This window comes from Stenella coeruleoalba (assembly GCF_951394435.1).
Source record: "Stenella coeruleoalba genome assembly, chromosome: 20".
Taxonomy (NCBI): domain Eukaryota; kingdom Metazoa; phylum Chordata; class Mammalia; order Artiodactyla; family Delphinidae; genus Stenella; species Stenella coeruleoalba.
The window spans coordinates 55,246,413-55,272,414 of NC_137166.1; the positions used below are offsets into that span (position 1 = coordinate 55,246,413).

The 26,002-nt window shown below is 59.2% G+C and overlaps 3 protein-coding genes across 28 annotated transcripts in view; 2 read left to right on the top strand and 1 right to left on the bottom strand.

Annotated features, from left to right (window-relative positions):
- CDC42EP5 (CDC42 effector protein 5) overlaps positions 1-10,668 on the top strand; it is a 231,634-nt gene extending 220,966 nt beyond the window's left edge. For 19 of the 23 annotated variants that reach the window (XM_079906965.1, XM_079906956.1, XM_079906968.1 and 16 more), the window contains 4 exons: positions 4,078-4,287; positions 5,164-5,751; positions 6,155-6,297; positions 10,150-10,668. In XM_079906965.1, coding sequence (XP_079763091.1) covers positions 10,150-10,611 — 462 coding nt within the window. In that variant the 5' untranslated portion in view covers positions 4,078-4,287; positions 5,164-5,751; positions 6,155-6,297 and the 3' untranslated portion in view covers positions 10,612-10,668. Of the gene's footprint in view, positions 1-4,077; positions 4,288-5,163; positions 5,752-6,043; positions 6,466-10,149 lie in introns of those variants that run through there. The other 4 variants (XR_013825239.1, XR_013825240.1, XM_079906967.1 and 1 more) reach the window with 3 other exon arrangements.
- Positions 10,669-11,598: 930 nt separating this feature from the next.
- LENG9 (leukocyte receptor cluster member 9) lies at positions 11,599-13,465 on the top strand. The gene has a single exon (XM_079906922.1). The coding sequence runs from the start codon at positions 11,740-11,742 to the stop codon at positions 13,456-13,458; it is 1,719 nt and encodes a 572-aa protein (XP_079763048.1). The 5' UTR covers positions 11,599-11,739; the 3' UTR covers positions 13,459-13,465.
- A 54-nt stretch (positions 13,466-13,519) lies between these two features.
- Positions 13,520-25,703, bottom strand: LENG8 (leukocyte receptor cluster member 8). Of its 4 annotated transcripts, XM_079906914.1 has the most exons (16): positions 24,844-25,078; positions 23,114-23,206; positions 22,323-22,497; positions 21,923-22,024; positions 21,078-21,188; positions 20,012-20,264; positions 19,643-19,784; positions 19,235-19,423; positions 18,605-18,883; positions 18,385-18,525; positions 17,964-18,249; positions 17,288-17,389; positions 17,140-17,208; positions 16,931-17,060; positions 16,634-16,841; positions 13,520-14,786 (listed from the first exon to the last, which is right to left on the bottom strand). In XM_079906914.1, the coding sequence occupies exons 2-16, from the start codon at positions 23,149-23,151 to the stop codon at positions 14,624-14,626; spliced, it is 2,388 nt and encodes a 795-aa protein (XP_079763040.1). In that variant the 5' UTR covers positions 23,152-23,206; positions 24,844-25,078; the 3' UTR covers positions 13,520-14,623. The 4 variants fall into 4 exon arrangements, with proteins under 4 accessions (XP_079763040.1, XP_079763041.1, XP_079763038.1 ...); XM_079906915.1 differs by lacking the exon at positions 21,078-21,188; XM_079906912.1 differs by having other exon boundaries at positions 14,654-16,841; positions 24,844-25,703.
- Positions 25,704-26,002: the final 299 nt, after the last annotated feature.

Genomic DNA, 26,002 nt, shown 5'->3' on the forward strand with positions numbered 1-26,002 from the left:
CTCTTTACAAGGAGGATGTATTCAGGTGTCATTTCTGTAACTAAAAATTACTTTACAAAAGAAGAAGCAAAAATAGCAGCGAATGTATCCAAACCAAGGAAAGAAAGAAAACTCCTTGCAAGCTGTGTGTGTTGGGGGGTGGGGGTGGGGATGCATTGGGCGCCAGCTCAGCTGGAAGGAGGAGGGAGCTCCAGAGACAGAGCTCACACCAGACTGGCTGCACTCCCAGGGCTCCCTCTGTTGGCACAGATCCTGTCTCCAGCTCTTCTTTTTTTTTTTTCTTTTTGGCCTCACTGCATGACTTGCAGGATCTCAGTTCCCTGACCGAGGATCGAACCTTCGCCCCCTGGAGTGGAAGCGTGGAGTCTCAACCACTGAACCGCCAGGGAAGTCATCTGTCTCTGTCTCTCTGTCTCCCTCGCTCCCTCGCTCTCTCTCTCACCCCGTCTGTCCCTACCCTCTCTGGCTTCCTCCTCTCTCCCGCTGCATCTAGATGAGGCTCTTTCAAAGTCCTTTGGGTTGTTGGAAATACTTCCTGATGGGAAGACCCAAACCCTGGGTCACTCCCCACTCAGCATCGTCTGCCCACTCCTGAGAAGCTGGGGAAATGCCCAAACTCCACGCATAGGTCACCTTGCTTGTGGGCTCTGCTCTCCGTGGCCTTTGGTAGAGGCCCTGCCATGCTGACTCCGTTTCCTCATCTGCTCAATGGACATAATAACAGCACCTGCCTCATAGGTTGATATGAGGACTAAATGAGGTAATAAGATGGAGTGCTTCGAACAGAGCCCGCACACAGCAGGTGTTCAGCAGACTCGTCCTGCAGTTCATCTGGGGCTCGGATCTGAACCAGCTTCCCCTCCCTTCCCAGCACAGCTGAACGCCTCACCTCCTCCACCCCTGCCTCTGCCTCACCCAGATCCAGGCCGGTGGAGTAGAGCCCCCGAAGCACCGCCCCACCTGTACACTGACCCAGGCTGCAGTCACCCCTCTATCCTTCCACCTGCTCCTTCAAGAGGCAGCCCCCGCTGCCCTGGGCTAAACCCTCCTCAAGTGCTCTAGACATGGGCTACCCGATACCTGGACCACTGGCCCCCAGTGGCTATTTCCATGTAGAATCAATGAAAATTAAATACAATTAAAATTTCACTTTCTCAGCCCCACTAGCTACATCTCAAGTGCCCAACAGCCACATGTGGCTACTGTACTGGACAGTCCCATCATTCCAGAAAGTTCTGTTGGACAGACCCTTTTCTTCCCTGCTCCTGGGGGTCCTGTCCTTTATAGAACCTACCTCTCCTATATCTTCCATCTCTCCTTCTGAGTCAGGGTCAGCCTGCCTGAGTTCAAATCCTGCCTGCGCAACTTTAGGGCTGCATTAGCTAAGTTCCCTAAAAGTTAAGAGACAAACCAAAAAACCCTCTCTGTGCCTCAGTTTCTCCATCTGTAAAGTGGGAATAATAATACCAACCCCCTCCCGCCCATAGAGTTATTGCAAAGATTAAGGTTACATGTGGAAAGATCTTAGAACAGCTCCTAAAAAATTCTAAGCCCTTGATAAATGTTAGCTGCTATTACTGTTGTTATATACTTTCTTCCAAATGCTGAAGGAAGCTCAAGCCCCCTCTTTAAGTCTGTATGTAGTGGCAATGAATGAGTCCCAAAAGAAACTGCCAAGTGGGAAAAAGTGGTAGCCCAAAACCGTCCAGTAAAAGTTCCTTTGTGTGTTTAAAATGTGTGTTTAATATGTGTTTTCTTAGAGCACCATGTTGATCAGCTGTTCTCAACCAGGGGCAGTATCCCCCCTCCAGGGGCCATTTGGAAGCAATGCTGGTCGTCTAAATCCTGGGGAGGGGGAAGCTACTGGCATCTAGTGGGTGGAGCCTTGGGACGCTGCTGAACATCCCACAGTGCACAGGATACTCCCACCACAAAGAACCATCCAGCCCCAAATGCCAAGAGCTCCGAGGTGCAGGATCGCTGGTCTGTGTGTTTGTAAGAGCCCAGCCCAGTTGGAAAGGGATACTGCAAACTAATTTCATGGGGCTTGGATTGGACAAGGTCATCAAAAGTTAAGTCAGAAAGAGAAAAACAAATACCGTATGCTAAAACATATTTATATGGAATCTAAAAAAAAAATGTTCATGAAGGACCTAGGGGCAGGACGGGAATAAAGACACAGACCTACTAGAGAATGGACTTGAGGACACGGGGAAGGGGAAGGGTAAGCTGGGACAAAGTGAGAGAGCGGCACGGACATATATACACTACCAAATGTAAAACAGATAGCTAGTGGGAAGCAGCTGCATAGCACAGGGAGATCAGCTCGGTGCTCTGTGACCACCTACAGGGGTGGGATAGGGAGGGTGGGAGACGCAAGAGGGCGGGGATATGGGGATATATGTATATGTACAGCTGATTCACTTTGTTATAAAGCAGAAACTAACACACTATGGTAAAGCAATTATACTCCAATAAAGATGTTAAAAAAATGTCTATGTAAAAAAAAAAACCTTATTAGTTAGGGTTATTTCCCTCTCTCTCTTTACAAGGAGGATATCCTTTATGTAACTAAAAATTACTTTTTCAAAAAAGAAACAAAATAGCAGGAAGTGTATCCAAACCGAGCAAAGAAACCAAACTCCTTCTCTGACCCCTCCCTCTCCCCCCGGATATCCGTCCTGTCTTGCTCTCCTTTCTTTCACAGCAGACTCCCAAGTCCTCTGCACTTTTTCATCTCCTCACTCTCTCCCTCGCCTCCCCAGCCACAATCTGGCTTACGCCTGCCCAGCCCCCATGGGCAGTTCTCACTCTGGCCACCAGTCACCTCTGGCTTGCTATTAAATCCAGTGGATCTTTTTTTTTTTTTTTTTTTTTAAATCAGACTGAGACTGCAGAGAGGGGACCTGTGCGTCCTTCCAGGGCTTCTGCAGCCCTTCTCTCTCCTCCTCCTTCACTTTCTCTGGCTGCTGCCCGGCCCTGGTCCAAGTTCCTTTCCCTTTTCTTATCTCTCAATGTCACCCTTCTCAGCTGCTTCATCCCAGAACCCTGCTCTTCCCGCACTTCAGCCCAGAACCAGCTACCTAATTTGCGGGGTGCATTGCAAATGAAAATGTGGGGTCCCTTGTTCAAAATGATTAATAATGTGAAGATAGAGCAAACCGTGAAACCAAGTGCAGAGGGCCCTTCTAGGCGTGGCGACCCCCAAGACTGCACAGGTCGCTTGCCCGTGCAGCCGATCCTGCTTTCCTCTCTTCTGGGCATGGCCTCTGGCATCTCTTGTACACCTGTTCCTCCTCCCAGGCTCTCCAGCTTGGTGGCCACGCCACCATCCCCCGGGATCTGCCCTCTGAGGGTCCTTGGGGTAGACAGAATGCACCTCTAAAGATACCCAGGCATGAATCCCTGAAACCGATGAATATGTCGTATCAGGTAGCAAAGGGACTTTGCACACAAGATTAAAGTTAGGGACCTTAAGACGGGGAGATTATCCTGGCGTGATGGTTCATTTTACTTGTCCGCCTGGCCAGGCTGTAGTACCTGGTTGTTCAACCAAACACTAACCCAGGTATGGCCGGGGAGCCGTTATGTAGGTGTGACTAACATCTATACCCAGCTGACTCTAGGTAAAGGAGATGGCCCTCGAGAATGTGGGTGGGCCTCACCCAATCAGTTGAAAGGCCTTCACTGCAAAATGGGGAAGAAATTCTGCCTTAAAGACCACAGCATCAGGGACTTCCCTGGCGGTCCAGTGGTTAAGACTCTGCCTTTCCAATGCAGGGGGCGTGGGTTTGATCCCTGGTTGGGGAACTAAGATCCTGCATGCTACGCGGCGGGGCTCAAAACAACCACCAAACCAAACCAGAAACAAAGACCGAGGCGTCAGCTCCTAGCCTGACTGAGAGTTTCCAGCCTGCCTTATGGAATTCAGGCTTGCCAGCCCTTAGCATTGCAAACTCCCAATTCCTTGACATAAATTATGTATACTTCTGTATTAGCTTGTGCTGATTACCAGGTCATATATGAATACATCTCCATTACCGATGGTGATATATGTATAACGCCTGTGTTTTCCAGGTGGGCCGAGCCAAATCACATGAGCCCTAAAAGCAGAGGAGTTTTTCTGGCTGGAGGGAGGAGGGAGATGGGGCAGGCCTGCAAATCAGGGACACCTGAAGCATAAGAGGGGCTCAACTTACCGTTGCCAGAGGACAGACACAGGGAAAACACCGGAAGGATGCAGGCAGCCTCTTGGAGCAGACCAGCCCCCAGCTGACAGCTCAGCAGGTACAAGAGTTTTTTGTTTTGTTTTTGTTTGTTTCTGTTTTTGATGAGATGAAAGCGTTTCGGGACTAGATAGAGGTGATGGTTGTACAACATTGTGAATGTACTAAATGCCACTTTATTTTTTATTAATTAATTTATTATTTAATTAATTTATTTATTTTTGGCTGCGTTGGGTCTTTGTTGCTGCGTACGGGCTTTCTCTAGTTGCCAACTCTAGGGGCCACTCTTCGTTGAGGTGTGAGGGCTTCTCGTTGCCGTGACTTCTCTTGTTGCGGAGCACGGGCTCTAGGCACGTGGGCTCAGTACTTGTGGCTCGCGGGCCCTAGAGCGCAGGCTCCGTATTGTGGCGCACGGGCTTAGATGCTCCGCGGCATGTGGGAATCTTCCCGGACCAGGGCTCGAACCCATGGCAGGTGGAATGTTAACCACTGTGCCACCAGGGAAGTCCCCTACATACCACTTTAAAATGAGTCATTTTATGTTATGTGAAGCTAACGTCAATAGAAAATAATTAAAACTTTTATTTTGTGGCCACGCCACGTGGCATGCAGGATCTTAGTTCCTAGACCAGGGATCGAACCTGTGCCCCCTGCAGTGGAAGCGTAGAGTCTTAACCACTGGACCGCCAGGGAAGTCCCTGGATTGTTGTCACTTTTTGTCTCTGTCCCACTCCTTCAAGATTCAGGGCAAGCCACACCTCCTTGTTATCTATGAAACTAACTCTCTCCCTCTCCGGCCCCAGCATCCCAGCCCCAGCGCACCGCGGAGCCAGCCTCCTCCGCGGGGCCTCTGCCTCCCCCAGGTCAGGCCCTCTGGCACACTGGCCGCTGAGGGATCTTCCTCACACCCACATCTGACTCTTCTTGTCGCCGCTAGGCACTGGCACTCGGTGATGTCATGACCTTTCTGTGGACGAGTCGCTCCCGGCAGGGATATTCATCCCGGGAACTCTCCAAAGCAGGGTGAGAGCTGCCCCTCCGAGGTCACATCCATCCTTTTGCTGGTCTTACTGCCTGACCTTGTCTGTTTTTCTCTCTCTCTTTCAAGCCCACACATACTCCCTCAACAGCTGCAATCTGGAAGAAATTATTCTTCTACACAGCCAGACTTCCCCAGTTTCAGGAAATTCCAGGCTGGCAGGGGGAGGGGCCGAGCTGGGGGCCGCCCTGTCCATCCATCCATCCCCCGCCCCGTCTGCCGTGTTCTCTGGGCGGGCGCACACCCAGTGCCAGCCTCCTCCCCTGGCCCACACTCAGCCCGGAGGGGCCTCAGCTTTTCCACCGCTACTTCCTAGTCCTTTAAATCCTAGAGGCAAACTTTTGGGGGATAAGGAAGGCTGGGAGGGACCTACGCCTTAACCCTCTCTGCCCCAGACACACTGAGCTGCACTGGGCGTGACTCTGCGCCCCTTTGGGCTCCTACCATGGCCCCCGAGAGGGGCTGACACTTCAGATTCCGGTGCAGGTAAAGAAGGGACTCCATGCCAGGGTCTGCCCGGGTTGGGGCTCAGACTCCTGGGTCTGAGGGGGGAGGGGCCGGGGAGCTGGACTCCTGGGTCTGAGGGGGGAGGGGCCGGGGGCCTGGACTCCTGGGTCTGAGGGGGGAGGGGCCGGGGGCCTGGACTCCTGGGTCTGAGGGGGGAGGGGCCGGGGGCCTGGACTCCTGGGTCTGAGGGAGGAGGGGCCGGGGACCTGGACTCCTGGGTCTGAGGGAGGAGGGGCTGGGGGTCCGGACTCCTGAGGCTAAGGATCAAGAGAGCTAGGAGCCAGGACTCCTGGAACCTAAGAGAGAAGGGGGTGGCACTCTGGGCCCGGCCGCCTGGGTCCTGGATGCCCCTCCAGGTTCCGTATGACACTTCCTTTGCCAGGTGAGATCCCGCCCGGAGGAAGAAGGAAGAAGGCGCGGGCCTGGGACTGGGAGGCGGAGGCGGGCTCCGAACCAAGAAGACGGGGTTCCCAGCTTGAGCCGGAGCCTGAGAGTTTGCCTGCCTGGTTCAGCGGGGACCACGAGGTACGGGGCAGTGGTGGCCCAGGGTCCCCGGTCAGGTCTGGAGGGGAGCCGGACAGCCGGCCAAAGGGACGGCGGCCGCGGCTGCTGAAATCCTGGGCCGCAGCCACGTGGCCTCAGGAAGCGCGCACTGGAGCCCCGAGGGGGTCGGGGGCTCCCAATCGCGGGTCCCCCTGCGCCGTCTGGGTCCCACCCTCCTTGTTGCCTGTCCCAAAGGGCTGAGGACCAGTCGGGCTGGATCTGCAGTGGGTTGTTATTTCCTCTTGGCGGGGCTGGGGCCCGGAGAGGACAGAGGTGAGCCAGCTGTGCCCCCCACCCCTGCAGCTGGAGCCTCGGCCCGGAAAGAGAGGGGGCGGGTGGAGGCGGGAGGAAGGCGGCTTAGCGAGTGCGCGCGATCACCGCGTCCCAGGGTCCCATCCTGGCTCCCGCTCTCTGCCTGCTTTCAGATTGTCACAACAGCAGCCCCTCTGTACAGAGCTTGGGCCTGTGACGGCCTTTTTCCGAGTGTGACCTCATTGCGTCAAGCACACAGCAAGGGAGATAGAGCCTTCTGTTCCAGGGGACACGGAGGCTCGGAGAAGTGGAGTGACTGGCCCCCGAGGTCTCAGAGCTAGCGAGGAGCAGTGGTAGCTTTCAAAAACAATTTTGAACTCGTTGTTATCTAGAATGGGAAAAAGCAAAGCAAACAGGCAGACACAGTCAAGGGCGTAGGAAATCCCTGGCCTTGATGTCAAAACATTATTTTCTCCATGGGTCTGCGCACCCTATCCTTTGGGGGCTGTGAGCAGTATCACATCATCCTTTGACGCCGGAGTTCGTCTGCCTGGGTTCCAGATTCAGCCCCCAACATTTGCTACTGTGTGATCCAGGGCAAGTCACTTCACCTCTCTGTGCCTCAGGTGCCACCCACATCTGTAAAAGGGACAAAATAACAGCGGTCTCCCCTCACTGGGTTGTTCCAAGGATTAAATGAGTTCATTCATTTGTGTGAAGCACTTAGACCCCTGCCTGGCCCAGAATAAGTTCTCGGGAAATAGAATGTCAGCATCATGCGTGTACTCTACGACAACCCCTTGCAAACAGGCATTCTGATTTCCCATTTCTCAGGAGTAAACTAAGGCTTAAGGCTGAGGAAGTTAGTTCCGGGTCCCACAGAAAGGCAATGGCAAACCTGTTGTGTCTGGTGTCAGAAACCAAGATCTTAATATGCTGCTGAGCGCTGGAAAATGTCAGTGATGTCACCTTGTAGGGTGATAGGAGGATGGGATGAGGGGCAAGGTAGGGGGTGGGCAGGGAGAAGAGGCAATAGCTGAGAGCCATCCAGGGAGGAGCCAGTTCAAGGGACAGCAGGCAGTGGAAGCAGTAACTCTGGGCTCTGGAGTCCCACAGAGCTGGCTTTGTGACCTTGGGCAAGTCATGTACCATCTCTGAGCATCTGTTTCCTTCTCTGGGACAGGGGAGAATGATCCAAAGTAGGACTCCACTGAGCATTTATTGAGCATTTGCTGTGCGCTGGCTACTGTGCTAAGACTTTCCATGGGCAACATCTCCCCAATTCTTGCCAAGAGACTGAATTATTATATGAGCGTCATTCCATTCTTGAGATGAGCAAGTGAGGTCAGAAAGGTTAAGTAATTTGCCCAAAGTTACACAGCAGTGGGCACAGTCAGATCCAAGTCTGGGCAGTTGGCTTTCTGAGTTCTGCTCTTTTGAACTATGAACCACTGCCCAGGGATAAGGGGTGCTGCTAGCTCTGAGACAGGATTTTTTTTTTTTAAACTGTGGATTGAGATTCATGAATGAGCAGAGGTCAGCATTAAAAAAGAAAAATAGGGAGTTCTCTGGTAGTCCAGTGGTTAAGACTCCGTGCTTCCACTGCGGGGGGGTGGGGTGGGGGGGCGGGGGGGAGTGTGGGTTCGATCCCTGGCCGGGGAACTAAGATCCTGCATGGTGCAGGGTAAATGCATCATGCAGGCATTTATTTAGTTAGTTATTAAATAAATAAGAAAATAGAATTGAAACTGAGTGCCTAGCATGAGATAAGAGTAGGTCTCAATTCACAAAATGTTTGTTTCCCTTATGTGGGGGGGGGGGTGTGGTTGTGGGTGGGGAAGGAATGGTGACTGTGTGCCAGATTGCAATAAAATATATTTATTCATCTAGGTTGAGGTCAGGGAAGTTTGAGAAACACGACAGAGGTGGTAAATCAAGACTGGTTTTTCCAGAAGTAACTGTAAAGTGTGTGCGTGTGTGTGTGTGTGTGTGTGTGTGTGTGTGTGTGTGTGTGTTTGGGTAGGGGAGAAGGGAGCTCTCAGAACATATCCATCTACAATTATTTCAAATCCTTTTGGCTTTAATTTTTCTCCACGTTATCACTGATCTTTCCCATGGTGCTGGTCCCTGAAAGGACAAGGCTGGCTGCTTTGCCTGCTTCATAGGATTTGATCTAAATTTTGTTCCACAGTTTTGTTTGGGAACACATGCCCCTCCCCAACACTATCAGTTGGCTGGCACTGTTAAAAATATAGTTTTCTTTGAGTATTTCTATGCGTCCTGCAAGGAAGGTAGTGTCATTTTATCCATTTTCCAGATAGAAAACAGACAGAGAGCAATCACATAATTTATCCCAATTCATCCAGTTGGCAAAGGGTGGGGCTTCAATTCAAATGGAAAGGTTTTTTTTAAAATTGTTATTATTATAATAACAGTGACTGTTAAAACAAAAGTACAAGGTCATCAAAGTCCCTCCCAGAAGTTCCATAGAAACGGCCAAGTTCCAGGATATGGGCAAAGGTTGGCGGGCATATCTATTTACCATCGAGTCTGATGCAGTCATGTAGCTATAGGGTACCTAGTTAACAGTTCATGAGCTGCCCGTTTGGAATTTATGCCATTCTTGCCATGTTTTAACACAGGAAAATTTGCATGATTATTATTGTTACTCTTGTTTTCCAAGAAGTAAGACTTATATGTTTTTTTCAAAACCAGATTATTCAAATTATAAAATGCTGTGCAAATATATAGATTTCCCAGGCCCACCCTAAATCTCCCAAATTACAATCCTCAGGCCAGCCTACGTGATGACTTTTGTATGTTCTAGGCAAAGCTTTCATGGAGGTAATTATATATATATATATAATATATTTTACGACTGCGTTGGTATAAAGGCAAACATAATCCAGACGTTTTAAAATAAAACACGGCAGCCCCGTCTGGGAAGGGGCTTCTGTACACCATGTGTTGAGGGGGAGGGTCTCATCTGTGCTCCCCGGGGTTTTGTGGGCTCTGCAGGCCCCAAAGGTGGCGGGGCTGGAGAGGAAGACCTGGGCCCGTGTCCCTGCCCTGCGGGAGCTGGGGACCAGTGGCCTCAGTAAAGGACAAGAGGTTCAAAAAAATAATAACAAAACGTTTAAACATGTGTGCGGGCCTCTAGAAATGTGGCGGGCCCTGGGCACTGTGTCTGTTGCACCCAAAGGACAGAGTCCGCCCTGTCTTCATGGTGGATGGCCCTGTGTTTAAGCTGGAGTTTCTGTCAAGTTTGGGAAGCAGTCCAAAAGGCTTGGTGAAGCATGTTGCTTGTTCTCTGACCTATAAAAGCTCAAACGTTAGTTCTTAGTGGAATTAACATATGGGCAGACCTAAATTTGAGTCTGAGATTTGAATCAAGCAGCTGTAACCTCGGACCTCTGGGAGCCTCAGTTTCCCCACTTGTAAAATGGGAGTGATCCCACCACCATCATCCTGTACTTATGGAGAGCATCCTCTGAACGGCGTGCTACGCCCAGGGCTGGGAACACGGAAGGCCTCGGTAGCGTCCTCCGGGGTAGGCCGTGCTAACCCGTCCCTATCCCGCAGATGCCGGTCCTGAAGCAGCTGGGCCCCGCGCAGCCCAAGAAACGGCCGGAGCGCGGCGCTCTGTCCATCTCCGCGCCGCTCGGCGACTTCCGGCACACTCTGCACGTGGGGCGCGGCGGCGACGCCTTCGGAGACACTTCATTCCTGAGCCGCCACGGCGGCGGGCCACCCCCTGAGCCCCGGCCGCCGCCCGCGGGGGCCCCGCGCTCCGCGCCGCCGCCCGCCGTGCCGCAGCCCCCGCCGCCCGCCCTCCGCGCGCCAGCGCCCGCCGACCCGCTGCTGTCCTTCCACCTGGATTTGGGCCCCTCCATGCTGGACGCAGTGCTGGGCGTCATGGACGCGGAACGCCCGGGCGCCGCTGCCGCCAAGCCCGACGTGGACCCCGGCCCCGGGGCGCAGCACCCTAGGGCCCGTTGCCTCCCCAACGCGGACCTCGAGCTGGACGACGTCATCGGCCTGTAGGCACCCCCATTCCCTGCGCCCTTACCGTCCAGCTCCCCACTTCTTTATACATAAACCGACAAGGTCTGTGCCCCGGGTTTTGTCTGTTTACTTTGCATGTGGGAAGGGGGGACGGGGAGGGGTGATGAGGTCCTGGCGCCTTTAAGAGCTAGGTATGTCACGTGGGGTTCCGGTCCCAGCCAGGTGGGTGGAGGTCTCAGGATTAACCTGGTGTAATGGGATGCGGCCCCTTTAAGAGAGCCAGGGGCGTGGCTGGGTGGTGCCCCTCCCAGGGGCGGGGTTCCGAAGTGGCCGCTCCCACAGCCTGGTTTTTTCAGCAGTGTTGGCTGCGCGTCGCCGCCGCCGCCGCCTGCCGGACGCGGTCCCGGGCCCGGCCTGACTCGCTCCCTCGGGCCGGCCGACGGCTGTGACCCCGTGAGCTCCGCGTCTCCAGTGGACCCAGCCCAGGCGAGCTGTCCTTTACCCCGGGAGCGGCCGCACAGGAAAAGTGGCCGGGAAGAGGCGTGGTCCCCGTAGAAAAGGGACGCCCCAAAGTTGTGTCATCCTGAGGGCGACAGTTGCATCCCAAATCCGGGCTACGAAGTTCGTTCTGAGCCTACAGGCGTCCGGTTGTCCCGCGGAGGGCGAGGCCCAACGAATGCCCGGAGGGGCGTGATAGCACATGCAAATCATTAGGCGTGCGGGGTGTGCGAGCCCAGCTCGTCAGGGGCCAAGAGAGCGCGGGGCCGCATCGTTAAAGCACTGGACTAGGGACGGGGCCAGCTTCTCTAAGGAGCAAGAGTGGCGGGGCCGCACTTGTAAATCATTAGGTAGCGGAGCCAAGCTCACTAAGGGGCCAGAAGAGGCGAGGCCGCACCTGTAAGGTATTTGGGTTGTGGGGGCGGGGCCGCATATGTAAATTATTGGGTTGGGGCCGGGGCCACAGATAAAAACCGCTTGGCTGCAAGGGTCAGGCGCCTCCAGGGCACCGCGGAGGGCCGTCTCACGCGCGAGGTGCTTTCCAGGTCGGGGCGGGGCCTGAGCCTCGCCCGTGACGTCACAGCGGTGCCTGGCGCCCGTGCCGGCAGGACTGACCCAGGTGCGGGAACGGCCTGAGCGGGGCGAGCGCGCCAGCCGCACCCCACTCCCATGGCGGCGGCCGAAGGGCCGGAGCCGCCCGTGGGGGCCCCCAGCGCGGAACCCGCGCTGCCGCCGGCCTGCCGCTTCTTCCTGGAGGGCCGCTGCCGCTTCGGTGCCCGCTGCCGCCAGACCCACCCCGGGGCGCCGGCGCCGCCGCAGCCTAGAGGCGAGCCCGAAGCAGAGGCCAAAGCCAAGAAGACGCCGCTGCGCACGGCTGCGGCTGTCATCCAGCGCATCCGCTGGGACCCGCGCCTCGACCCGGCCGACTTTTCCGTGGGCTACGTCGACCGCTTCCTGGGTGTGCGCGAGAAGCCCTTCCTTTCCTTCTGCTGGGACGAGCCTCTGGCGGCGCTCGGGCCGGGCGTTCTGGCCGTGCCGCAGCACCGGGTGCGCTACTTCCGCTTCCGCGGCCGTCTGGTGTGGGACCGCGCCTCGCGTACGGACCTCGTCTTCGGCTCGGGCTTGGCTGCGGGCCGCGGGTCCACCATCCTGGACGCGCTCGACGGCGGGGATGCGCACAGTGTCGGAGAGGAGGGCGACGGCGAGGACGCGCACCAGACCGGGCATGCGAGCGACGGCGAGCACGTGCATGGAGCCGGAGGTGAGAGCAACGGCGTGGACGCGCACGGGACCGGGGGCGCGCACGACGGCGGAGACAGGGGCGGGGACGTGCATGGGACCGGGACCGGGACCGGGGACGAGAGTGACGGCGAGGACGCGTACGGGGCCGGAGGTGCGCTCAGCGGTGGGGACACGGCCGGGGCCGGAGGCGCACAGGACGGTGTAGCTGCGACCCGTCTTGGCACCGGTGCGGGAGGGCGCGTACAGCCAGCTTGGACGGGACTCCGGGCCGCCTTGGCCCCGGATGGCGGAGGCCCCGAAGCTGGGCGCCTGGCGTTGGCAGGGACGTTATCGAGGATCCAGGAGCGGGAGTTGGGCGGCCCTGGAGGCCAAGGTTCCCCGTGGATGCAGCCAAGAAGGGCGCTGAAGCCAGCCGCCGCCGCTGCCAGGGACCTGGAGCCCCCGGGTGGGAAGCTGCCGGCTGTGGTAGCCCCGGGAAGGCCCTCGGAAGGCCTCTCTGAGACGGAAGTGGAGTGGGGTCCCGGGGTCTGGCCCGTGGACGGTGGAGCAGCCGGGGCCGTGGGCCCTCGCCGGCCCCGCCCCACGCACTTCGTGGCCCTCATGGTGACAGAGGCTGAGCTGCAGGCCGGGGTGGCTAAGGTCCAAGAAGAACTGGTACGAAATGCACCAGCTTGCGCGGCGTTCACAGTGCCTGCTCAGGCCCTGCACCTGACAGTGGCCCTGCTGAGGCTGGCGGGCCCCGGGGAGGTGGCGGCTGCGGTCGACGCACTCAGAGGCGTGCTCTCGGACCCCGGGCTTCAGATCCCTCAGAGGCTCAGGTTCAGGCGCCTGGTGTTCCTGGGCTCTCGTGTGCTCTGTGCTCCCCCCGACCCTCCTTTGGAGAACATGGCCCAAGTGCTCAGCCAGAGGCTGGAGGCCGAGGGGCTGAGAGTGCTGCAGCCCTGCAGGGGGCTACACCCCCACCTCACCCTGGCCAAGGTGCCCCAGGGTTCCCAAGTCGGCCTCCCCAAGCCTGGGTTCAGCCCAAGGCAGGAGCTGGGGAGCCAGCCTCTGGGGAAACTCTGGCTGTGCCGCGTGGGGAGGTCAGGGGGCACCTACCAGGCCGTGGCGGAGATCCCCCTGGTATCTCAATGCCAAAAGAAATAAAGGCCAGGACCCAGACACCCAGAGGCAGTCTAGCCCGGGGCAGAAAGACAAAGCGTGCATGCGTGTTCTCTCTCTCTCTTTTAATTTTGGTTTCTCTCAAGCTTCCAAATGGTGCTCAGTGCTCCAAGGAAAGAATGAAGGAAGGAAAGGGGAGGGGGAGAGGAGGGGGAGGGGAGGCAAAGGAGGAACATCTGGAAAAAAAGCAGCCTGACAGTCCAGCTGTTTGCAAACTCATTGCACATCCTCCAGTTACATGGCAGAAGAGGGAGGGAGGACGGAAAAGAAAAGGGGAGGAAGAAAAAATAACTTAAATAAACACACACAAAAAGAAAAGAGAAGGAAACATGACGTGAGCTGGTGATCCATGAGGCGGGGAGGGAGGGTAACCATTTTACCTGTGCTGAACCAAGGGAGAGCGGGAGCAGGAGGCGGCGGGAGGGAAAAGGGGGAAAAACCAGAAGAAACATTGGGGTGGAGAGGGGAAGGGACACGGAGACAACTTAATACAACTGCAGACGAGGCAGCCCGGCCGTCGAGGTCCCGCGATGGCCTCCGGAGTCCTCAGTGCAGGCTGGCAGTGTGGATCTGGCGGTGGCGAGGCGTTGGCGTTTCTGGGGTCGGGGGCTGCGGGCAGGGCACAGTCTACGCGGCTCCCCTCGCCCCAAACACTGAGGCCCCGGAGGGCTGGGCAACAAGAGTCTGTGGTGAGGCAGATGAGGCGGCGGGCAGCGGGCTGGTGTGCTGGTGCCCCTGCCGCAGGCGGGCACGGGCGGAGCGGCCTGTCTTCTTCCACTGGCCCCCCTGGCATGGGATGGGCCAGGGTGCCGGGTCGCTACCGGAGTACAAGCTCGAGAGAGAGAGAGAAAAAACACTGAGACAGCATTAGTGGAGGTGCAAGGTGGACACAGACGACCCCACACACTATGCCCCCAACCCTCCGCTGTCCCCCCTCCCCCAATCCCATCCCTCAGAGGCAAAAATAAAAATGTAGAAAAATCTCTGTACAGACTCCCCGGTGGGCAATGGGGGCCGGGCTGGTGGCTCTTCCTGGAGCCCACTCCCCGCAAATTAATTTACAACCCAAGTCCACGGCTCAAAAACAAAACCCGCCGAGGCGGCGCTGGGGGGCTGCAGCCCTGCCCCCCACCCCCGGCGGCGCTGGTGCTCAGAAGGCCGGCAGCTGCGCCAGGCTGAGGCGGCAGTCGACGCTGGAGTTGTCCGGGCCCGTGTAGGCCAGGCCCAGGGGCTCCAGGAAGGCCCGGCAGGCGGCCTCACCCTCGAAGGCCAGCTCGGCCTGCAGGTAGGAGACTGGCAGCGCAGGGCGGAAGCTACGGAGACAAGAGGAGAACGCGATGAGGCGGGCGGCGGGCATGGGAGGGCCCCACGAGCAAGGAGTGGGTGCCCCCCTTCGGGCACCCGAAGGTTTCCTCAGCATGTCACCTGCTGGCCCCTCCCCAGCCCCGGCCTCCCCCCTCAGGGGCTCGGGGGGGCCCGGGGTGGGGGGGGCCCCAACCCCTCGCTGTGCCCCCCCTCCCCCTCACTTACCTGTGCGGGGGACGGGAGGAGAGGGGACAGGAGGGAAGGGCCCAGCTGGCTCCTCTGCTGGCCGGGGCCTGGGCAGCCCCTCAGGAGAGGGCCCACGGGGCCGGGGCAGGGGCCAGGTGCAGGGAGCCCCGCACCTCCCGCTTGCCCTGAGCTGGGTGGGAGTGCTAAGAGGAGGCTTGGCCTGTGCTCTTCTAAGTACCGCCCCGTGAGCCCGCTGAGCTCCCTCCCAGCAGCTGTCACCCTACCCTTTACAGACACACCGAGGACAGCGCAGCGGCAGAGCCACTTGGCCACTGTCACCTAGGACGTAAGTAAGTGGCAGAAAACGCTCAAACCAGTCCTGCCTGAAGCCCCCACTTCCTCACAACCCTGGAAGTCCATGGGGGGCGGGGCACAGGACAGCCTGCTGCCCCCCAACACGGGGCTGGCCCCGGCCCAGCGAGCCAGAGAGAAGCCGCACCACCCTCCGGAGCAGGGGGACACAAGACCGTGAGGCCAACGACAGGCCAGAGCCCTCCCACTGGCCAAGCACACACACAGGCTGAGGCAGAAACAGGAAGTGCTGAGGAGGAGACAGTGGCCTGCCTGGCTACAGCCCGGGGGCGGCGCAGAAGCCCGAAAACTGCAGGAGGAAGAGCCTGTGCGGCCGCGGAGAACACACCGGGAGCCCAGGGTCCTTCAGGTACACGGCCTCCTCACCCCTCCTGGCTTAGAGAGCGGGTCCCGCGGCCCTGCCTCCTGTGTGTCTGCCCCACAGCCCCGGCCCGCACCTTGCCCTCATATCGGCTTGACCCAAACTGGATCCTAGGAGTCTCCTAACCTGCAGGGTAAGTGTCCCTCCCCAGCTGCAAACCACCCCCACGGCTCCCAACACACTGACGTGGCACTCAAGGCCCCACGTCCTCTGACCAGGGCTTCCCAGCCTCAGCGAGACTGACTGCGGCCAGGTGACCCAGCTGGGGGTGCCCTGTGCACTGCAGGGCACTGAGCAGCACCCCTGGCCTCCACCAGCAGAGGCCAGGAGGACCCCGGTTGTGACAACGCAAGAGGTGTCCTGCTGTCGCCGGGGGGCGTCTCCCGCCTGACTGAGCACGTGAGCACAGGCCGCGCTCTTTGGGGTCCCGGCCTAGCTTGCCCTGCCTCACACCTGGTCCCTGAGCATGCCTGGGCTCTCAAAACAGCTCGAGTGGGAGCGGGGCCTTGTCCCTGAGACCGCGGCTACCAAGGGCAGGGCCGCCTTCGCTGGGCGTCCCCACAGAGCAGGAGCTCAGCCACAGGAGCGCTGAAGAAGGTGGGCAGAGGCCTTGGAGGAAGGGGAGCCCGGAGCAAGGAGAAGACCAAGTGGGGTCCAGGGTGATGCGAGCAGAAGGTAAAGAGAGGCAAAGGGGCAGGGGAGCCCGGAGCAGTGAGAGACAGGACCACGGAGGAGGGCCCGCAGTGCGTGCGCTGGAAGGTGGAGGGACCAGAGGAGGGACCAGAGGGGAGGGCCGAGTGTGGAGAGGAGAGAAGGGGAGAGAAGACCAGGACCCGAGGGAGGGAGACCAGGGGAGTCAGAGGTGCGGACGGCGGGAGGAGGGCGGCGGTGAGGCCGCAGAGCAGAGGGCCAGGGGGAGAGCTCAGCTTCACATACGTTTTGATCATTGCCTTGAGGGCGGCCTTGCGCTCCCGGTCTGCAAACTTGTCCACGAGGTAGCCAGACATACAGGGCGCGTGCGAGTAGAGCCGAAAGAAGCGGTGGTAGTTGCCCAGGGCCCAGGCTGCCCTGAGCGCCAAGGCGTGGGCCACACAAGGGTCCGCCTTCAGCTCCCTCGTCAGGTACGCCAGCTCCGTGGTGATGTCTGCGGCCGGAGACGAGGAGGTGAGCAGGGCCAGGACCTGGGGGCCCTGGGGGCCCGCGGCCGCCCCGCTCTGCGGGGCTGCGCCTCACCTCCTGAGTTCTTGGTGAAGATGTAGTAGAGGATCCGGTAGGCAGTGAACTCGCCCACGTTGCCTGGCAGGTTCTCAGCATACAGTGACTTGAGCTGCGTCTGGCACTGGTTGAACTCTTCGTGGTCACCCTGGAGGACATGGAGGGAGGAGCAGAGTGAGGCCGGGACGGGGGTGGGGGGAGCCGAGGGAATCCTGTCAGCCCCTCACCTTCTCCAAGGCGATGCGGGCGTGGGTCTCGTACACCTCCACCGTGAACTCGGTGCGCACACCTTGCACCTGGGCAGCGGGAGAACAGATGTCACACCGGAGCAGGGCGGGACCAGCAGTGTGGCCCCCTCCCCGGCCCCCGCCTCACCGTCAGGTCCTGCCGGATGGACTTCATCTGCTCGCAGGCGAAGGCGTAGTCCTGCTTCTCCTTCCAGTGGGACTTGACCATGCACAGCGACTTCTTCAAAACCTGGGAAGGAGGTGCGTGGTGGCCCAGGCTGTGCTAAAACCTGCCACAGTTCCACCAACTCGGGGCCCTGAAGCGGGGCCGCAACATTAAACCCACCCAGTGGCTTGATCCCGACATTAAAGGGAATAGAACCCAAGAGTAAAAGCGTGCACACGGTCTCCCGCGTCAGCACAGGCCGTGCACGCGCCCCGGGAGGACACGTCAGCCCCGCTCCCAGCTCGGGCCTCGGGACATGGATGTCCCAGTGTCTCACAGGCACTGGCCGGGGACATCGGCTTCCTTCTCCTGGTCTCCTAAGCACGAGGCGAAGGCTCAGAGGCCAGCCCAGCCTTCCGACAAGGCCACAGGCTCTGGACTCGGCTCCGAAAGCACAAGCTCTGGGTCCAGTTCACCTCTCGGTGCCTCAGGCCCCCTGTGCACAGGCAGGTCCGGGGCTTCCCCGAGCCAGACCCCTGCCCGCCCCGCCACCTCCTCCCATGTTGCCTCTGCCATCCTCGCAGCGTTGGCCCCGGAGGCCTGGTGCCAGCGCTGGCCTCACAGGGAGGACCTGCCCTCGCTGCCAGGGGGCACTTACCGCCACGGGGCGCACGGTGGACGGGTCGGGGGCGCAGGTGAGACGCAAGTAGTGCTTGGTGACGTCAGGGCAGGTGCCCACGATCTGCAGCTCGTGCCAGTCGGGGTCGGCCCCGCCGCTCTCCAGGCTGCTCATCTGCAGCACCAGGGGCTCCAGGCGCAGGCGGCGGGAATGTCCGTGCTGGAAGCGCGCCGCCCGCTTCTGCTTCTTCAGCTCGCGCTCGGGGTCCTCACACTCCAGGGCCGCCATCTTCTTGCGGCTGCGCTTGGTGGGGGCTAGGTCGTGCCTGGGGAGGGGGGGAGGGAGGGAGGAGGGGCCCTGAAGGGGCGGGCGTGGCGCCACCCCCTGCCTCTCCACCGCTGCCCAGACACAGCCCTTCCCCTCCCAGCGGCCCCTCCTCCCCGGCCCCCCAAAGCCTCACCTCTTCCCACGCTGCGCCCTGCCTCGGCCCCGGTCCATGTGGGCCCCCCGGCCTCCCCGGCCCTTGGGGGGTGGGTTCCTGCGACCCACAGGGTGACACTCATTCCCTGAGTAGGAGCTGTCGGAATCTGAGTGCGAGTCACTGTGCAAAGGAGCACAAAGGTGAGGCCTGAAACGTCTCCTCCCCCCGCCCCCGGCCCCGCCACCCAGCGGCCTCGCACCTGCGGCGGAAATGGCGGGTCGGGGAGCGGGAGGAGGAGCGGGAGCGCGAGTCGGTGCTGGAGGAGGAGCTGTGGTCCTTCATGAAGACATTGCGGTTGCCGAACTTGGCGAAGCTGCTGCCCCGGGCTCGGCCAGCACCCCCAGCCCCGGGCGTCCCTCGCTGGGACTGGGCACCCCCGCCCCTGGTCGCTGAGCCTGCCCCCCGGGGAGGGTGGAGGCTGCTAGGGGCCTCCCACCGCTTCTTCTTGGGGCTCTCAGCCACAGGCTCCCGAGTCAGCCTGGGGATATAGCAGGGGAGGGCATCACCACCCGGCGCCCTGACATCCCCAACGCCTGCCACCCGCCCCTGGACACACGAGCTCAGAAGGAAGGGCACTTACCCAGGCAACTCGACTAACACGACGCTCAGGTGGGAGACAATCCCAAGGTTTTGTGTGTCTAGAGGCTGCTGGCAGCCGCTGAGTAGCACATCTCCCGCCTCCACGCTCTCACCCCCGGGACTCCCACCCCGGCAGCCTCCCGCCCCCAGGACCCCATTCTCTCGCTCCTTCAGGGCCCCGGACACCTAGGATGGCAGGTCTCCAACTGCAGCACCAGACACCTCCCGAGCGCCCCCCGGCCCCACGCACCCCGGCAGGGGCTCCCGGCTCCAGTCGATGGTGTAGGCCGAGCCGTCCTGGAGCCTCGCCTGCAGCACCTCCTTGAGCAGCTTCTCCGTCCGGTCCTTGTCCTCCTCCGACTCGCAGGCAGTGAAGCAGCGCTCCACGTACTCCTTCATGTCCTGCGGCCAGTCGTCGGGCTTACCGGACAGGTTCCCCCTGGCGGAGGGAGGACAGGTGCAGACACTCGGTTGGGGAGTGGTACCCCACGACCCAGGTGGGACCGTCATCACCGCCCCTCCCGGGCAGGCACCCAGGGCGAGCCCGTGGGGCAGGGGGGCTCTCTGCTTTCTAAGGAGCAGGCCGTGCCAGTGGGCCGCACACAGATGCTGAGCACGGTGCCCAGGGGCTGGGGCCGGGCAAGGGGGCGGCCGTCACCTGTGGTTCTGGGCCTTCTCGGGGGTGGGCTGGGGACCGAAGCTGCCGTGCTGGCCCTCCGTGGTGGAGCCAAAGCTCTGGCTTGTGACAGCGAAAGGCCGTTTCTGAATGTTGAACTTGAGCCCACCAGTCCCAGGGGCCGCTGTGAGGGCAGCGAAAGCTGAGGTGAGGCCTCCCCCGTGCACGTGGGCGGCCCCGCCCCCACCCCCGGGGCAGGAGCCCTGAGCTCCAGAGAAGGGCGCCCATTCCGAGCGGCCCCACGCACCGCCCCGGGAGGTCCCAAGAGCGAAGCAAGGTCCAAGCACCCCACGTGCCTCGCGCCAGGAGTCCTGTGAGGCCCCCTCCCCTCCGCGGCCCAAGGCCACTCACGCTTCATGCGGTTCCACAGCTGCTGGCCCTTCTTGGGCTTGGCGGGCTCGCTGTAGCCATGCTGCCCGTAGGCCTGGCCCGAGGCAGATCCTGCCTGGCTGTGCTGCGTGGCAGGGGCCGTCCCTGGCTGCGGACCGCTGCTCAAAGGGTGAGCCCCACGCGGGGGGTTGGAGGGCTGAGGGGGCTGGGCCGCTGGCAGCTGCTGAGGGGGCGCCTGGTAGGACAGGCCTTCGTCCATACCCGGGACCGGGGGCTGTGGGCAGAGCGGCCGCTGAGGCAGGAGCGGGCACCCCGGGCTGGCCCTTGCGCGGGGTCCTCGGCCACCTCAGCTCTCAACTCCGCGGCCGGACGCTCCCCCGCCTCGCCACCCGCACCCGCAGAGCGCCTCTCGAGGCGGGGGCTTCGGCGACCTCCCACGGCCCAGCAGCTCAGGCACCACCTACTCTCCCACGGCTCCCACTGCTGAGCGGCAGTGGCGGCTGGCATTTAGAACACCGGCGTCCGCCCCCGACGGCACCCCCGCCCCGGGCGGTCACCGTCTGAGCACGTCACGTGCCCGTCAAGACATGTGTGGCACACGCTTGCGGGAGCCGGTGATAAAGCCGCGATCCTTCCCTCCCCCCGCCACCGCCTGACGGCACCGCCTGAGGCGCAGAGAGCGCGTGACTTGTAGTTTGGCCACCGGGGGCGCTGGGATTCACACCCAGGTCTGCCCACCTCCCCGGCACGAGCTCCACCACGCCTCCCAGCTGCACGTGAAGTGCAAGGCTAGAGCGTGTGCGCGTGCGTGAGAGGGAGAGACTGTATGCATGTGGGCATGTGCTGAGAGGAAAGCACAGGAGAAGGCTGCCACGCCACACAGTGCTCCCACCGTCACCCCAACACCTCAGCCCCCTGGCCGTACTCAAGCCCTACACCCACCCTGGTTTCAAAAACTAAGCTTAGCCTTCCTCGTTCTCAGATCAGGAACTGCTGGGCAGGAGCAGCTTAAACAACGCAGGTGTCCCCGCTGCTGGCCCGCCACACCCCGTGCGTGGACGTGAGCCGGGGCGGGGTAGGGCGTTACCTGGTTCAGAGTCCCTTGGTGCTGCGCTGCGGACGGCTGCTGCGGTGCAGCTGAGCCGTAGGAGCTGGCCATCCCGTACTGGGAGGGGGAGCCATAGCTCTGGTACATGCTCTGGCGAGGGCACAGGAGGGAAGGATTAGCGGTGGGCCGATTCCTTCCCTAGAGGCCTAGACCCGCCCCTCTCTCCCAGCTGCTCAGTTTGCAATCCTTTACCGATCTCTCACCCTCCCTCTCTCCACCACATAGAAGCGCCCAACTCCCTCATGCTGAAAAATTACCAAATAAAATGACCACCTCCATGTGTCCCACATTCCACTCTTCAACAACTATTTACTGAGTACCAACCCATCTAAACACTATAATACAATGAAAACTAAAGACAGAATGAACTTTGCACTCAAAATACATGCCACAGTAGACACCCAACACAGCCAGCAGTAAACAAAAAAAAAAGCCAAGCAGAGAAGCCGAGTGGCAGGGTGAGCAGTGGGAATGCCACTCTGAGGAAAGCCTGTCCCAGGAAGCGCACTCCGAAGGCGCTCTCGGGCAGCCCTCTGCTAGGCGAGGGCACAGCGAGTGTCGGCACGCGAGGAAAGGGCTGAGGCGGGAGTGGACTCAGTGTGTGCTGAGGGGGAGGAGACTCTGTGGCAACGTGGGCACAGGGAGGGCAGCGTGGGTGGCCACCGAAGGACCTGGGCATTTACCTTGTGGACCATGAGCTCAGGGAGGGTTTTCCAGCAGCTGTCACTGCTGTGGTCAATCCACCCACTGCCCCGGACCCTGCCCGACTGATCCCACCTCCGCCCCTCCACCGCCTGCCCCTGCCGGGCTGGGTGGGCACTCACCACAGGGTAATAGTAGCTGTACGGATAGGCATAGTTGTACTGCTGGTACCACTGGTAGTACTGCTGCTGCTGCAGAGCCGAGGCTTCTGCCTGTGACACATACTGCGGGGGGAGAGAACCACGTGCCATCAGGGCCCCACCAGGGCAGGTCTGTTTACTGGTGGTTAACTGCCAAGGGACAGAACTGGGAACACATCTCTCCACAGAGAGCCACCACCTCTACCACCGGACACGAGCACCGCCCCCTCCTCAGGCTCGATTCCCAGGGACAACGACCACATGGTGCCCTACTCACTACTCAAGGGCTCCCAGGATGTCCTCAGAGCACCCTGCCCTGGTGATGCGAGAGGACACCAAGTGTGTGCGTGTGCCCCACGCCCGCGCAGGGGACGCTGCTCACCTGTGCACTGGCCACGGGCCCGCTGCTGCTGGCCTTGGCAGAGCTGCCGGCAGCTCCCGCTTTGCTGATGCTGGCCAGGGCCTGGCGGGCCTTCTCCCACTCGGGGTTCTCGTGCATGGGGGTCTCCATGCCACTCTCTCTGCCTGCCCCGGCCACCATGCTGTACTGAGAGGACCTGCAGAAAGGGGACATCAAGTCAGCCCATTCTCCCACTGCAGATGGTGGGCAGGACGGAAGCAGGCAAACCCCAGGGCTTGAATCCCAGAGCCTCAATTTCCTAATCTGTGACACACTGACAGCCAGTTTCTGCGTCACAGTCTTCAGTGAGCGACAGATGCGATTACCTACCTAAGGTACTTTTGCAGATGCCTGCTACATACAGACGTTAAAACTCAAACCAAAGAATTACCAGTAACCACAAGACTTAAAACAAGACCTGATGCCTGACAGATCTAAATGCTTTACGAAACCACAAATTCTGTCTGATAGCACCTCAGTCAGAAAGTCATCACACTGTTTTGGAAAAAACGAGGAATTAAAAAAATAAATGAGTATTAAGTGTTGGAGGCTGCCTCTTAATCACAGTCCACGGAGTGAATCATCACACTTCTGTGAAACAAGCACCGCACTGTGAAAGGGGAACGCTCAAAGGAGTGCCTCGGCCCCATCCCTACCCCAGGGGCTGTGGTGTCATGTCCCCCCCATGCTGTGTGACGGCCCATCCGGAAGACAACACTGGGTCTTGCTTCCTCTTGCCCTCCCCTCCGACCCGTCCCTCTAGCCTCACTAACCAATCCGTGCTACGCTGATCACCCACGTTGGCCGCCATCTGGACCCTGGGGTGTACGGGGTGGACCTCGGGAGCCAGACTGCTTTTTCACTGTCTGCAAGAAAAAGAACGAATTAGGGAGACTCCAGAGGGAGCAAGAAACATGTCAACAAATAGGGAAGAGAAGCAAATGGGCTCACGAGAAGCCAGACAGAAAAGGGAGTCTGAGAAAGAAGGAGCCAAGGGGTGAACAATCTGAAGAGAATTCTGGGTGTGGAATTAAAGGGCTACAGCCTGAGGGAAAGACCCTGGCCCCTCTGCAGTGCTCTAGGTGGAAAACAAAGGACTGGAAAACAGGGAAGTCCAAATGAGTTTCCCAAAGAGAAAGAGAAGGATCAGAAACCCATATGAAGAAAGGGAAGGGTTCGAGGGAAACCCCGAAACAGGGACAGGGTCAGAGGGCAGGGTGGGGGACCTCAGGCAAGGAGCAAGGAGGAAGATGGCTTCTGAGAAGCAGCTCTAATAAACAAGGGCTAAGTGAACCTCCAGGCTGGAAGACCTGGAAAGACCCCTGAGAGAAAGTCTGTAAAGAGGGAAGCATTTGAGGAAGCCTTGAGAAAAGAGAACACTGGAGAATGGAGAAGTCTGGGAGAAAAAGCCGATTTCTGGAAGTTACTCCTGGAGCAGGAAGAAGTTGAGGGTGCCAGAGAGGAACCCCGGGAGTGAAGAAATGAGTTCTTAAAAAGCTCTTAAAAGACTAATTTCAGGAAGGCCCCCTAAGGATAGAGAAAAACGTACATGGGAGGTTCCTAGAAGCAGGAGTAGACCTGGGAAAAGAGAAGAGGCGAGCCCCTTGGTTGGGGGTCTGGTGAGAAAGCTTTGGGGACGCCCAAAGAGGTCCAAAACATCTTTAGGGATGGAGAGAACAGGACAGCAAGAACATGAAGGAATGTCCTGGGGGCAAGAATTGGGGGGCCTAGACTTGAGGGAGGAACTGAGAAGTATGGGGGTGCTCAAAGGCGAGTCCCGCTGGAGAACCCGAAAATCCTACAAGAAGTGGAGATGTAAGGAGTCTGCAACTGGAAAAAAGCCTAGAGAAGACAAGTCATAAAGAAGAGACCGAACGGAATTGGGCGGAAGGGTTGGGGGCAGGGAGGTGGGGGGAATCACGAGTGGGGATAGTGGGTGGAGCCCCGGGACAGGAAGAAAAGTGGGGGTAAGGTCTGGGGGAGCCTGGAGGGAGGAGGTTTCTGGGCTGGGGCGAGAACCGGAGGCAAGGGGACACCTGGCCGTCCCGCAGGCCCGGGGAAGGCACAAGAGGGCTAGGGTGGAGGAAGAGCTCGCCTGGATCCTCGCCACTGGCCCCAGAGCCACCGCCCCGGCCAAGCCGCGCGTGCGCACCACGTCCCCGGGTGGGGGGAAGACAGCGCAAGGGCCGCCCGTCGCCAGGGTCAACGTGGTCCTCCCGAAGGAACTGCCGGGTCAATTGGGGTTGAAGAAAAGGGGTGCTCCGGGCCCAAGAATTCCGAGCGCGCGGGTGCAGAGGCCGACGGCGCAGGCGCCAGGGTGCGCAGCCGCACTCCCCACCACTCGTGCGCAGGCCCAGTGGCCCGGGCTCCTCCACACCCTGTCGTCGCTCGCGCGCGGCGTCTGTTGCTCCAACCGCCGCCGAGGCCTCAGGGCCCGCGGGGCGTAAGGCCAAAAGGAAACGCCGCCTCCGCCCGCCCGCCCGCCGCCGCTCGGTACACCCACCTCGTCCGTATGCCCCTCGGACTTGTCAGCGGCGCCTCCAAATGATAGCAACACGGCCGCAGGACTGCTCCCCACCCGGCTGGCTCTTGTCTTCCTTGGGCTTCGACGCCCGGATCGTGGCGTCTTGACGTCACGCGAAGGCCTCGCCCCGCCTCCCTCGTCCCCAGGCAGCCAATAGACGCCACGAGCGTGATTTGAGCCCCCCCCTTCCGCCTACGCAACCACGCGGTGGGCGTTGTTAATGTAAGCCGGAAGCCGGGGTGGGGACGGTGGCCGCGAGGGGACATGCGCGGCATAGTTCGCAGGTTCCGCGCCCTTCCACGCATCCTTGTTTTGGTTTAGTTGGTGGTAGCCATTACTATTCCTAGACACAAATTGGTGTGATGAGAGTTCTAAGACTACCCATCGTGTAGTGATGTGGAAGACGAGGGAAGAGAATGATGGACCCAAAGAAGGCAAGAGAACATGAGAACAGCCTCCAGCCGGAAAGGGGAGCTTCCCTAGTAACTAAAACTGGAATGGCGTACCTGGCAGAGGGAATGGCGTGTGCTAACACACAGAGGCGGGAAACGAGCGTACCGTGGGAGACGGCGGGGGTCAGGTGGCTGTGGCAGAACAGAAGTGTGCGGGGTCCTGGCGTCAAGAGATAGATCTGTGGAGGTGGGCAGGTAGCAGATCCTGAAAGGCCATCGATGTCCGGCTGAGGAATTGGGACCATCCCAAGTTAAAAAGGCCCTTCTTTGAACTCCTTGCAACTAATCTTTTGAGTATGCCAGCTGTTTCCACCCAGGGCTGATTGAGAAAATTATCCAGTCCAGTTCACGCGCCGGTCACTGTAGTTATAGCAGGTGGTATTTAAGATGCAGCGATTTCCTTCCCATTTTCTGTTATTAAAAACTTTTCTGTTGATAACTGCGTGTCATTTTGTTACTGTTAGCACAGTTGATCTTTTTTTCCATCCTTTTACTTGTTTTTTAATTAAACTTTTTGTTTTAATTTTAGGTTTACAAAAATGTTGCAAAGATAATTCAAAGTCCTTCCTACCTTACACCCAGTTTCCCCCAATGCTGTAGTATGTTTGTTAAAACTAAGACACCAACACTGGCACACTACTGTTAACTGCAGACCTTATTTGAATTTCACCACTTTCTCCTTTATA

What these genes read in the sequence shown, in the direction of transcription:
- LENG9 (XM_079906922.1), top strand. Translation starts at nt 11,740, where the DNA reads ATGGCGGCGGCCGAAGGGCCGGAGCCGCCCGTGGGGGCCCCCAGCGCG.
- LENG8 (XM_079906912.1), bottom strand. Translation starts at nt 23,151, where the DNA reads ATGGCGGCCAACGTGGGTGATCAGCGTAGCACGGATTG. An exon ending in GATCAGCGTAGCACGGATTG is followed by an intron (nt 22,498 to 23,113) that starts GTTAGTGAGGCT and finishes CCCTTTCTGCAG; the next exon opens with GTCCTCTCAGTACAGCATGG. An exon ending in GAGAAGGCCCAGAACCACAG is followed by an intron (nt 19,424 to 19,642) that starts GTGACGGCCGCC and finishes TCCCTCCGCCAG; the next exon opens with GGGGAACCTGTCCGGTAAGC.